At 35.5% G+C, this 14,023-nt stretch overlaps 1 protein-coding gene across 1 annotated transcript; it reads left to right on the forward strand.

Annotated features, from left to right (window-relative positions):
* The first annotated feature begins 4,823 nt into the window (after positions 1-4,823).
* LOC112502808 lies at positions 4,824-10,739 on the forward strand. The gene is made up of 5 exons (XM_025106810.1): positions 4,824-4,934; positions 5,909-6,022; positions 7,496-7,575; positions 7,970-8,094; positions 10,392-10,739. Exons 1-5 carry the CDS (start codon positions 4,882-4,884, stop codon positions 10,461-10,463), a joined length of 444 nt encoding a protein of 147 aa, XP_024962578.1. The 5' UTR covers positions 4,824-4,881; the 3' UTR covers positions 10,464-10,739.
* Positions 10,740-14,023: the final 3,284 nt, after the last annotated feature.

The following is a 14,023-nucleotide window of genomic DNA, read 5'->3' on the forward strand; positions in this document are numbered from 1 at the left end:
CAGAGCCTCTGGTCTCGCGACCAGAGCCTCTGGTTCCAAATCACATACATAAATTTAAGGGTCAAAGCTCCTCCGTGGCCTCATAACTTGATACAGAGCTCTGATGTCCTTCGTAACTTGGCACAGGGTTCTCACAACTTAAAATAAAGCTCATGCAGAGCCTCTGACTAGCATAACTGGACACAGAGCTCTCATGCAGAGCTTCTAGCATGATACAGAACTCTCATGCAGAGCTTCTAACATGATACAGAGCTCTCATGCAGAGCTTCAAACATGATACAGAGCTCTCATGCAGAGCTTCTAACATGATACAGAGCTCTCATGCAGAGCTTCTGTATACCATCTTCTAAGTGGTTTTTACAGTGATACAGTATGTTTACCATTTGAAATCTAAACCTTGAAATCGAACCTTAAAACACAAAGTTTGGACGCGAGCCTTCTAGGGTTCTATACAGGACCGATGGCATAGCTAAACCTTGTATCAATATAAAATTTGGGTCGAGTAATTACCTCTAAACGACGGGAAGCAGGGGGTTTCGTGCCTGGTCTGAACTCCGGTTCCTCCCTCTCTCAAGCTCGACGATTCCTTCTTCTTTTAAAAAAAAAGATAACTACTCTAGACCAGTACCCCTGATTTATACTCAAGCGGTTTGGCCTATTAGTTGACCAAATCGGCCAAATCCCGATTTTTAGGCTGCGAGACTGTCTTCTCCACAGCCTGCAACCATGCAGGTCGCAGTTTCCCTTTATAGGCCAAACACCGCCTGCCCTCTTCTGCCTCTCCCGATTGCCGACAGCAGGCTCCCCCTCTTGGTAGAGTCTTCAGCCGTTGGTCAATAATAAGGAAAGAATTTTACTTATCTTGAATTTCTAATATTTTACTTAACCTATATATATATATATACCTACATATATATATAAATAAGTAAAATAGAAAAAAAAAATACATTATCTATTCCCCAAAATTTTGGGTTTTACAGTATTTTTTTGATTTTTCTAAGTTCTTTAATGCATGAGATCCTTGTTGAGAGCTTTGTGAAAATCATTGTAGGTTTATTTTATGCTTCCGTTGCTATCTTTGATAATATTGTTTTAACATTTCCTACAAATCCCTTCAGACAGGACGGGACAAAACTCACTGTCCATGTTTGGCGTGACATGGGACAAGACAAGAACTCACTTTCGGGACAGGGACAAGAACTGCGACAAGGTGGTACAACATGAGACATAAAATGCTTTTCTTTGTTCCACCCAAATAGGTGGAAGAAGATGGGACAATAATGAGACATAATCTAAAATATTACTAACTAACCCTTGTATGATATTTGTTTTAGTGGTCACCACACGCTAGTTGTGGCAGGCGCTACCACCGATAGCCACCGTTGGCGACCTCCCCCTCTTCCACAACCACCATCGACCACCTACCACCACCGTCCATAGCCACTACCACCGTTGGCCACCTCCACCTTCTCTTCTACTACAACAACCTACTCCACCACCTTCATAACCACCGTCGTTCACTGACCACCACCCTCCATTGCTACTAACACTACCACCGTTGGCCACCTTTACCTTCTCTTCTACTACAACCTCATCCTCCACCTCCACAACCATCGTCGTCCATTGACCACCACTGTCCATTGCCACCATAATTACCATCGTTGGCCACCTCCAGCTTCTCTTCTACTATAACCTCCTCCACCACCTCCACAAGCATCATTGTCCACCGACCAACACCGTTCATCGCCACCATCATGGGCCACCTCACCTCCATCATCGGCTACCATTACCACTTTCCACCACCACCACCATCGACTACCACTACCACCGTTGGCCACCACTATCGGCTACCATTACCACTATCTACCATATTCATGTCCTCCACAACCACAACCATCCATCTCCACCACCACTAGTATCGTCGGCTACCACCAACTCCACCATAACCACCACCACTGCCCCACCATCACACCTACCTCCACTACATTGGCCACAAATACCTTCTCCACCACTGTCGACCGCCATCACCACCACTATCCACCATCTTTACGTCCTCCACAAACTACTATCGTCCACCAGTTACCAATGTTTCTACCTCCAAAAACATTGTTGTTGCAACAACCTTTACTATGCCTTCACCAATTGATAAGGATCTTCCAAACCAAAGAAAACATAAATTTTCCTTTGTATGAGTCGGGTTTTATCAAAATACCAACAATTATATAAAAAATTTCATTCAAATTTGATATTATTTTATATTTATGTATATGAAAATTGTGTAAAAATGTTTATAAAATAAGTTATTTACTTTATTTGTGTTAATCATAACTATTATATGATATATAAAATCATAAAATAACTTTTGGGGGCAACTTATCTAGTTCTGTCATATCCAGTCCTAGTCGTATCAAACACCAAGCAGACACTTCCAATCCTGACTTGTTCAGTCCTACTTTCTTGTCCTATTCAGTCATGTCTGCGTATCAAACGTTATGTAACTGAGGTGGTTGGGTAGAGGATTGTTGGTCGTGGATATGGGAGTGGATTAGAACTCCCAAGGGCCGGGCCATTAATGAATTTCAGGACTTCTCTTTTTTTATTGCAAAATGTTCATCATTTCCGTAATTGTTGGGACAAATGGTGGTGACTACTAGACAATGATAGACAGTTCTCGGCCAATAAACTAAATACTCTAAATTAATGATGTAACTCTTGCCAAAGACGACGTACATCCGAAAACCCGCTGGAATAATCTATTACCCTCAAAGATCAACATCTTCGTTTGGAGGGCTCTTTGAGGAAGGCTCCTAATTCGAGCGACTCTAGGAGATCATGGAATTGATTTGAACTACATGTAATGATTTGCAGGAAACTTTGGATTATTGTCTCGTGAGTTGCAACTTTGTCCCTTGGGATTGTTGGCTTATGGCTCCGCTCCAAAATCCTAGTTGAGCCTCTCGTTCCTTTTGGGTTACTCGTTGATTCGTCTGTTCATCGTTGGTGTTTGTTTGCTTTTTTCACGTATTTTTATTCTTTTTTGTTTCATTCGATTATCGGTTAGGTCTGCTTTTCATTGCTACATCTCGCTACTTGGCCGCCCACTTTGTAATTTTTAGCTCCTTTTTTATTTAATCAGCTACTTTGCAAAAAAAAAGCATTTTCATTATATGATTATAAATTAGAACAAATTACATAAAAAAAACAAATTTATATTTAACCTAATTCTTATTTTGGACCATAAAACATTCACCGACGAAGTGATGTAGTATTTAATGTTAATTTTTGATGCAATTTGTCCGGTAAATTATATATTTATACATCTTTTTTCTTGCAAATTGTTTTCATTCTTCGCTTTTGTATGATTCCTCTCCAGTTCTTTCTGTTCGGTCTTTCTCGTCGATCTTCATACCTCTACTGCCTCAGGTACTGCGAAACCCTAGTTTTTCGTGTTAATCGTTTTTTTCTTCTAAAAGAATCATATGATCTACACTGTTGTTACTGATTTACTGCTTGATAATCGTGGTATGGCTAAATTATTGATCACAATATTCAGTTATTATCTGACATCTAGCAAGGAAGGAGCTAGGAACATGATCACTAATAACTCTTTTAACTTTGGATTTGATTTTAGGATACAACCATAGTATTTTTTGGATTCAAATGTGATTTTGACTTTCTAGATCCAAAATCAGTATTTTTGGTGTTTCCAGAGACTTGAACATAGTTTACAAACGCAATTATCAGTTTGCCACGATAAATCTATCGTGAACATTAAAATCAGTATTTTTATCCTTTGTTAAAGAGAGAGCGTGCGACTGTGAAGGAGAGAATGCACGTCAGTTTCACATATTTTTCCCCATAAAAAGCAATTGTGGTAATTGTGAAGGTAAATTTTGGTGATTTTTGAAGATCGTCCCGCTGTTGCCTCATTCTCACTTGACTGATTGATTACATCCCTAATCTCACTGTAAGTAATCTCYCAAACTCTCGCTATATATGACTACATGTATTTGTGATTGTGAATCTSTGAGAAAATTAGGGGTTTTAAATCACATCTTTTTCAGTTTTAGTTGGGTGTTCAATATGAATAGCTATGATGGAATTKTTGTTTAGGATAAGATACACTATTATTTTGGACAATGCAAAGTAATATTTTAGCATTTGATTCACTCATCTGTTCTCCAGATTGTATATCACATGCATTGATGATCAAATTGAAGGCCTTTAAAAATTTATTGATGTGAAGTCCTTGGAAGTTGGAATGCCCTGAAGTAATCAGAGACGGTCTTTAGACATAATAAAGGAACATTGTAGCTTTAGCAGACTAAAGCATTGACGAGTTTTGTTAGAAAGAAACGTTGATACATCATACAGTAGCATAAGTATTTAACAATTGTGAATATTGTGCTTTCATCCAGCCACCCCTGCTTTCCAACTCTTATAAAGTAGCTATATACATTTTGGAGGTTGATGACGAAGACACCATAGATACGATATAGAAAATGAAAACACGTTGAGGTCACTGTTGAGTATGTGAAGATTGATGTTCCACTCTTACAAAGTAGTTACATGTATTTTTGGGTTATCCCTTCATCAATATAATATTTTTTATATATATAATTTACGAATACATGTATTTACATAATTACATTTAAGGCTCTCCCTAGGCGTAAATCTTCTAAGACGTCAAAGTGCAATTTAACATCTATTGAATTGATTTTTGGTTTAATCACCGAAGTCTCTATGTATTCTCAATTAGTAATATGTCTTCATTGCTTGTAGATTATTGAATTTGAAAATTTGATCAATGTTTTTTTCAGAAAAGGAGGAAAGAGGTTATTACTATAAGGCCTTAACGCAGCAGAAAGAAGAGCAAAGAGGATGTTGCTGGCTGTRCTGATTGCCAACTCTGAGGGCAATATCCTCGTTGAACGGTACCGTGAAACTCTCYACAATATAGATTCTACATTAATGATTTAAAGCAAACTACAAAGTTTAYGTAGCCAACAATTATGTTAAGAAGGGGTTGTTCTTGCAAGGGTTTGTTAAATTGTACTTCCTGATAAATGAGCCTTTTGCTCAAAACAGAAAAAATAAGGAGACYCTTGATCTTTTGTGGGTGTAGATCAAGGGTCTCAACATCAAAAATTTGAATGAACTCATGAAATATKTATTCGTCTTCCCACCATGGTCTTTCAAAGAAGCATCACTTGAATGCAGTCCAAAGATGATAATGCATGCAACATGYTTTTATATCCTGAGCTAGCTGGGTTAGCTAAAAATGAATCCCAAGGTAATTAGAGACGTTTAATGACTTAGTTGGCTACTTGGGTCTAAATTAGTTAGTTGAGGGAAGTTTCTTGGTTATAAAAGGGAGGCTGGAGACTGTAATAGTCATTCTTATTTTCATATATCAGAGAACTTGAGCGAGTGAGCATCAATGGAGAGTTAGCCTATCTCTTGAATACATGCCATTATCTTTGTTTGTTTATTTCTTTCATAGTTGGTCATTTCAATACTCCATTTGCCCAGTAAAATTGTCTGCACTCCTATCAGACTTGTAGAGGATATGYAGTAAATATTTTTGTGTAAAATATGATATGAATAACTTTTCAATGACATTCATTAGATAAGCGGAAAATGATGTAGTTGTCTTAAAAAATCCAAAAGCTGTTAGGTCATTTATTTTTTGGCAACTTAAAAGCCAAAAGACTTGTTCAATTTTGTAAGGCATAATCTGTCACAGTATTGGAGGCTCCTATTAGAGGTAACTCCTCCAAGTCCAAATATAGATTGCATATACTACTCAGATTTTACAGCTTTGAACTAGTCTATATGATCTCACATTACTGAAGCAATTAACCCATTTATAGTTTATGTATCACATATTCATGTCTAATRTTTGCAGTTTCAATGGTGTCCCGGGTGAGGAACGGCTGCATTGGCGATCTTTCTTGGTCAAACTTGGAGCAGATAACCTTAAAGGTGTCAAAAATGAAGAACTTCTTGTTGCATGCCACAAGTATGTCTTTACTCCTTGTTTTCCTCTAACATTGACAACCCTTTTTTCTCCCTGTGTAATCAAGTATGCCAAGTTGCTTATTATATTCTTGTATTGTTTCAATTTGGGTATGTATGAGACAAGAGCAGACAAACATGAGTGCCTTACTCTATTGATTTTGACCTAGTAGTCAATTTCTTGCTACAGTGTGGGAATGCTTATTGCATGACATGGATTAGTCTCCCACTTCAAAGACACAGTGCTATTTTTCAGAACTGATTTAAAATGAATTATTTTTGGTAGTTGTTTTTCATGGCTTAACTAATGGTCTGGACTTGCATTAGTTATCCAGCCCAGTAATTGTTTGTTTTAATCGATCTTATAAGTTACCATGACTTCTATTTCCGCTTTTCAATGTGTATATTCTCTCCTCTTCTCCTTGTCTCCGTTTTGACAATCTTTTTTTATCTTGGTTAGCTTACAGTTTCAAATCTGTTATGCTTGTGCAATTACAGTCTTATGTAATTAAGGCTGAACTATGCAACAATATTGTGATATGATACAAATGAGTTTTTGATTTTAATTGTCAAGGTGCAGCGGTGCACAATTTTAATAATTTAATCTTAACCAAGATGAAAATTTCAGTCTTCCCCTTGTATGTACTTGAATCTCATGCATAAAGCACTAAAGTCCAGACATAAAAAAACTAAGAATCACTTCTTGGACTGTCAATTGTGGAAATGATATGCTTCTGTGTGTAGATAGTTCATGCCGATTCATCATCATAGTGCAAAGCTCGCTAAATGAGCCTGCCAAGTAGAAAGATTTTAGTAGARCATTTGTTAACAAATGAGCCCGTGCATTCAAATGTGCAAGACTTACAATTTTACTATTTGGAGATCCACCACTCTTGAATGCTTCTAACATGCCTGACGCCCCCATCTCCACTAAAATGCCTAAGCATGAAATACATGCACTATGGTCCTCCTTGCCCCCAATTACCGAACTGACCTTAGTCCACACCTTGTAAATAGATAATATCCTCATAGCTTCCTTCAATGAGTAAGTAGTGCATTATTGAATTGAATCTTGTAGAACTTTATATGAACTCAAAGTTGGTTTGAAAATGTCAAAGGGTACATATGTAGTCCTCCCACTAATGGACCATTAGTTGAAATATGATTTATCCCTACATGCTTATTGGAGTGAGTGGGGTAGTATAGTAAATTAGTAATTTCAAAATGAGAGCACCAATTATATTGATCCTGTCAATTTTCTGTTTTGCAACTGTGCACTGCCTTAGATGGAACTTGTGAAGATGTACTATCGAATCAAGAGCAAGGCATATATAGAAAATCTCTTGTGAACTAAACATGTATTCATGTATTGAAGATAAAGTGGTTTATTATATGGGATGACTTCTATTTGTATTGTTTCATATTTACATATATAGTATGTGTTGGTTCTATCTTTGATTCATCATTACTTGTTCAGGTCTGTATATATCGTCTACACAATGCTTGGACATGTCAGCATCTATCTTGTTGGCAAGGATGAGTATGATGAACTTGCTTGTAAGCATATCTTGATTTTCGTTACTCCAACCATCCGATGAAAATTGAAACACTTTCTTTTTTGGTTGTCCATGAGAGTTGCATTGTCCTTTTTTAGAAGGATTCCAAATTAACATTACTTATTTGCCTAGAATCTTTTTTGTTACAAATATGATATTGAATTAGGTTCACGAGATTCCTTTATTTGTTAAGGTTATTTTAGATATTTCAAAAGGCAGTCAACATTTTACTTAAACTATCTGTCAAGTCATACATTACACTTTTTGTGGAATATAGCATCAATATTGTCTCTCTTTTCCCCATCCCCATGATGAGTATAATGCTTCACAAGTTTTGTTATTAAAGTATTTATTCGATCTTCTAGTTGTTAATATTCCCTTCTTTTTTCCTGAAGTGTCGGAAGCAATGTTTGTTGTTACCTCGGCCATAAAGGATGTATGTGGGAAGCCTCCAACAGAGCGCCTTTTCTTGGACAAGTATGGTAGGATATGCTTGTGCCTTGATGAGATTGTATGGAAGGTGAGCTCCCCTCCTTTAGCTTATATTCTTCAACTCACTCTGAAATGCTGTGTACAATAACCAAATTAAACATACTTTGGAGTAGTGAACATATTTYGACCCCTATATTACACACAGCCCGACTTGACCAACTTCCATTTACAATTGAAATGGCCAATATTACTTGGTTACCTATTACCCCTCCATCCTAAAATAAATGCAACTCTTGACTAGGCACATAGGTTAAGTGTTGAACTCCTGGRCTCTCGGTCATATATCTAACACTCCCACCAATAGTGACAACAAGGATCGTATAAACCAACCTTGAGTGCCAGCTCAACGGTCAAATAAAGGCTAGGCTTTGGGGATCCACCCCATAGGTCACCAGGTCCACTCGGAATTTTTCTGACTGTTATCTTTAGGACCCCATGGGATTAGTCGAGGTGTGCGCAAACAGGCCAGGACATCCACGGTTGCCAAAAAAGGATCCTATAAACTTGAATGAGTGCTATCTATGTTTTGTAATGAATTATTAATTGACAAAAAGTAATTTTGACTTCAAATTTTGCCTAAAGGAATTCATTTCATTTGTTTTTGGGGATAGGAGTAGGTCACCACGCATTGAATATTTTGTTTAGCCCTGTCGATATATGTCTTTCAGATTAAATATTGGTTATTTATGAGCTCTTCCCTTTTGTAAGAAAACTAGTTTTGATATAGTCAACTAAACATGGCTTCCTTGCAAATCCCTGCCTTGTGGGTTCATGTTCATTTGCACATGCATTTTTAATGAAGGGCATTCATTYTTTTACCTGATCATTGAGTCCTGATCCTGATTTAAGCAGCCGCTCAACTCTTTAGCTACAGGTTATGTCTGCCTACACCACTACATCTTAACACCCCACCCCACCCCCCGGGTTAGGGCGAACCCCACCCCCCGGGTTAGGGCGAACCCCACCTCCGGGTGGGATAGCCTCGTTTGGTTTGGTTTGATCTACAATCCAAGGCTGCACCTATGAGCCCATTCCATGTGTTTGGTGTCCAAATAGGGCGGGACAGAACAACTGTTCAACGTTTGGTAAGATAAAATTGGACAGAACAGAACAAGTAAAATGACCAATTTACCCTTGATGAGTTGTTCATTTTAATTAATTTATGTAATTTATTAAATTATAATAGAATAATTATTTTTTATAACAAAATATRTCATTTGAAGTTTTCGTCAAAACAATTAAAATGACACCAAATAAAAAGTTTATGTAGTTTTCTATTTTTATTTATATCTCTTTTCTACATTATTTTTTATTATTAATATATAATAAATTACATAAATTAATAAAAATATAGAAACCTTATAAAAATAATATTTTGAGGACAGTAAAATGAAAGTTTAAGAAACTTAAAATACGATAAATAAAATTTAAAGAATGAATAAAATGTTAAAAAAAGAAACCTATTTGATGTTTTAGAAGAGAATTAAGTTCTATTTTGAGGTTATATTGGTAAAATATAAGTCTGTTCCACCTTGTTCCATGTGGTAGGGGTGGAACAGGCCTGTTCCACTCTGTTCTTGTCTGTTTCACATAAAATTCATGCCAAACATGGGACATGGATCCCTGTCCTGTTCTGTCCAATCCCTGTCCAGTGTATCAAATGCACCCTAGATGTACACGTTGCATAATTTTGTATTGCATATCCATTTGTCTGTCSATTCTGCATTCTCCACTTCCACAATGTAGGTGTCATTTCTATTATTCTAAATTGCAAGGACCAAGCATAAATAGTCATATGATACCCACAAAACGATGATGATAAATGGAGGGAAATGGGGAAAAACAAATGGATAAAAACTTGAGTCTTGCATTGATGGTGGTAATGCCTATTTGCTCGTTTTGCCCTCAATTTTGTGGGTCCCTTTGTATTATTCAGATATAGATAGAGCAAAACTAGCAAAATGAATGGATGAAAATTTGTCTTTGCATAAACGGAGATAGTACGCATCCATTTTATTTTCCCAACCGCCTTTTCCATCATATTGGTCTCATTCTGGTCATATAAGCATAAAATGGCGATATGGGCAGCACACAAATGAAATTAGAGGAAAGTAGCAAAATGAATGGTTTAGAAAGAAATGGCTTAACGATGATAACACATTCTATTGTTTTGTCCTCCGTTTTAATTCTGCGGGTCCCATTTATACGATCTAAAGCATAACGATGATATGGGGCCCACAATAATGAAGAACAGATGTAGGAAATTGGGCAAAATGATTGGATTATTCAAACTTCTTTTACTAATGTCATCAACTGATTATGCAGGGCTTGTTGGAGAACACAGATAAGGATAGAATCAAAAGGCTGATAAGGTTGAAGCCTCCAACCGAGTTCTGATGACAAATCATCACACCGTGTGTGATTTCTTGTGTCCAGAGATCGATTTGCTCCTACAACGTTCCTAAGCTTCTCATTATTTCTCGATTGGCTAAATAAAAAAGGCGATGCTTCCATCCAGCATTTTTTTTCTCATGGTATGCCATTTCCTTTTGCTTCTTAATGCTGTTTCTAGCTTTTTTTCTGCCTGTATGACTATGAATTTCTGTTGCTTTTGGTATTACATTAGGGTTTTTCCCCCATAGTTTGCCTAAACTTCAAGCTTATGATTTGAAACGCCATGCTGACTAGGCACCATCCCGGGCCGCCTAGGCAAAGTTTCAAAAGGCGGAATCGCGCCTTGAGGCGTTTTCCCTCAACCAGGTGAGACGTAAGCCTAGAGGCGGAAATATATATGCTATACAAATATATATACCTTTATATGCAAGACGAAGGATCGTGTGAGAATAGGAGTTAAGATGAGAAGTATAAGAAGGGATCTGAACGCTTGATCATTTTTAATCTCATTCCACCCCATGAATTATGTTGACACGGGAATTGACCCAATGCATATCATTATTGTTGATCTTCAATTAGGATTGATCCAAAAGTGGAAGATCTCTTCTTACCCTTCTCACCATAACTTCCATTCTCAGTGGAACAAAACCTGATACATAGTATATACATATATATAATAGTAAATTACTAAAGGAGTTGGTTCAGGGGTTCTTGATAGAGGAAATGGTGAAACCATGAGATAGGTCGAGAAGGTGTGGAAAAATTGGTTGCTTTAAGGAAGGGGAAGGGTCAAACCACACTTTTTGATTGAGAGTAGAAAGTAGTAGTTTTTTGGGTTTTATAATGTTAATGGTAAACATTGTGACATTGGGGCCGTTTTTTAGCTTTTTTAAAATAAAAGCCAAAAAATCATTACCAAAGCAGATTATCTGAGGTGTACGTCTCGAGAACCAAAGCGTAAGCCTCGTCCAAGGTCCAAGAGACGCCCTCTCAGGTGCGGTTTTGGGCTGCCTCGCCTTGAGGCGTAAGCCACAAACGATTTTTAAAACCATGCGCCTAAGCACTAACCCTGCTAGCCGAGGCACCCACTTGATCAAAAGTATTTGATTCAAGAACTCATACAAATATAGATCGGAATCAAATGAATAAACCACAATCACGACAAGTAAAATACGTGCAACATATATAAAGAATCAAATTGTTTCGAATATTTCGGAAGTTTTTGTTCTTTTTGTTTATGTAGCTTGCTATATACTAATTTTTGTAATTCTAACATTTTAGTATAAAACCTGTTCTATTAATAGTTATATAAAAAAGGAAAAGTTCAAAACGAACTATCATTAGATTAAGTTCTTAAACTTTTTTTTAAACAAATAAATTTTTATTTTCTTTAAAATCAAACAAATAAATTCTTAAATTTTCAAAAAGCAAACAAGTAAATCATTGAACTTACTAAAATTGGAAAAAAACCTAACGAAGAAATTTACCATTTTTCTTTTCCATGCATCAACAAATGAGTAGAAAAGTATAATACAACAAACCAATAAAACGAAAAAACTACACCATTTTCATTAGTTTATTTATTTTTTAGATTTAAATGACAATAACATGTGTTTTATTATGATACAGTGGTTGTTATTTGAATGTGAAAAATAAATAATTATTAGGTTTTCTTTAATACTCTCAATTGAATCCAGAGAATATATAATAAAGAATGAAAATGGTATTTAATTTTTTTTTTCTTGTATTTTGTTATTGTTTTGGATATATTGATTGAAAAATGATATATTACTTTTATTCTATAAATGTAATGATTTGGTTAAAAAAATGTCTAGAGACATGATCATTCAAAATACGAAAATTTGTTGAGTTTTTTTGGTTTTAAAAAGTATGATGATTTATTTATTTGATTTAAAAAAGTTTGAAGAATTTATTTGTTTAAAAAAGTTCAGGAACTTGGTTACTCAAAATGTAATTATTGGTTGGATTTTTACTTTTCGTTTATAAAAAATTCATTTTAACCTCTCTACGTTGCTTAACATAAAAACTTAATAAATAAAAAGCAGCTATAAGAATATAACAACATCAATTTAAACCCTAAATATAACCACAAGGGTGGTGTTTTATTGGTTTGAACTTTGATTCCGATGGTCAAAAGTGTCTAGAGATCCTAAGTTTGGATCCAAAAGAGAAAAAAGAATCCCCCTGTGGCCATTGAGACCCAAATGCGATGACTCCGGGCTACCCGTGAAATGGGTGGTCGTCCTGTGATTAATCGGCTCGTATAACAGATTGAATATTCAGGTTTATAATATATAAATATAAATAAATATATATATATATATATATGTGCCTAATCAAATGAGAACTGATTAGTTTGTGGTAACTGTGAGGTCCAATCTCAACCACAAATCAACGGATAAATTAGGAAATTAATAATTATGGTTGTTTGAGTTAAAATTATAATTAGAGAGCATATTAGGTATTTTTAAAAACTCCTCTATCCTCTTTCATCTCTCCAACCTCCAATCTCCGGCCTCCGGTAAAATCAGTATCACAGTATATCACAATGAGTATCACATGTGTATTACAATGGGTATCACATTGTGTATCTTTGTTTTTAAGGTTTGAGTTGGTATCATAGTTGGTATTACAATGGTATCACAGTNGTATTACAATGGGTATCACATTGTGTATCTTTGTTTTTAAGGTTTGAGTTGGTATCATAGTTGGTATTACAATGGTATCACAGTATATCACAATGTGTATCACATTGTGTATCTTTGTGATTACTTGGTACTTGCCGAATTAATGTTCACCGGAGGCTAGAGATTGGAGGTCGGAGAGATGAGAGAGGAGTTATTTAAAAATAGCTAAAAAGACCCTCTAATTATAATTTTAACTCAAACTACCATAATTATTAATTTCCTAATTTATTCGTTGATTTGTGGTTGAGATTGGATCTCACAGTTACCACAAACTAATCAGTTCTCCCTTGAATGGACCCTTATATATATAAATTTGGGTACCCACGCAATGCATCGAGACACATCTCGATTTTAATGTTCTAAATTATTATTTGTCTCTGTCGATGTTATAATACGATTTTATGTGTTTTTAATAAAGAAACAATAATTTTATTTTTGAATAAAATATAAATTTGAAGATATCATAAATTTTTTATAGAGATGATAATTAAGTATTCTAATAGAACTCAATGATTATCCTAATCATATTTTTAGATTTTTTATATTTAAAATGAGATGATTATCTTGTATTTGATTATGTTTATCTGCATTTAGTTACACGAATTTAGATATGAAGCTTTAATAAGTTGTACTTACGCACAATCTACTTGCAATATTGAGTTCTAAGTAATATGCATTAATAAACAGTACTTTACCCATTCGGTCTTTCTTTTTGATGTTGACCATCTTCTTCTGTTTATAATTATATATATACTAGAAGCGTACTCGCGTAATGCAGTGAGATACGTCGTGATTTTAATATTTCATTTTATTCTTTATCTCAATCGATGTTATAATATGGCTTTATGTGATTTT

This window comes from Cynara cardunculus, unplaced genomic scaffold (genome assembly GCF_001531365.2).
Source record: "Cynara cardunculus var. scolymus isolate 2C unplaced genomic scaffold, CcrdV1 Un_Scaffold_1944, whole genome shotgun sequence".
Taxonomy (NCBI): Eukaryota; Viridiplantae; Streptophyta; class Magnoliopsida; order Asterales; family Asteraceae; genus Cynara; species Cynara cardunculus.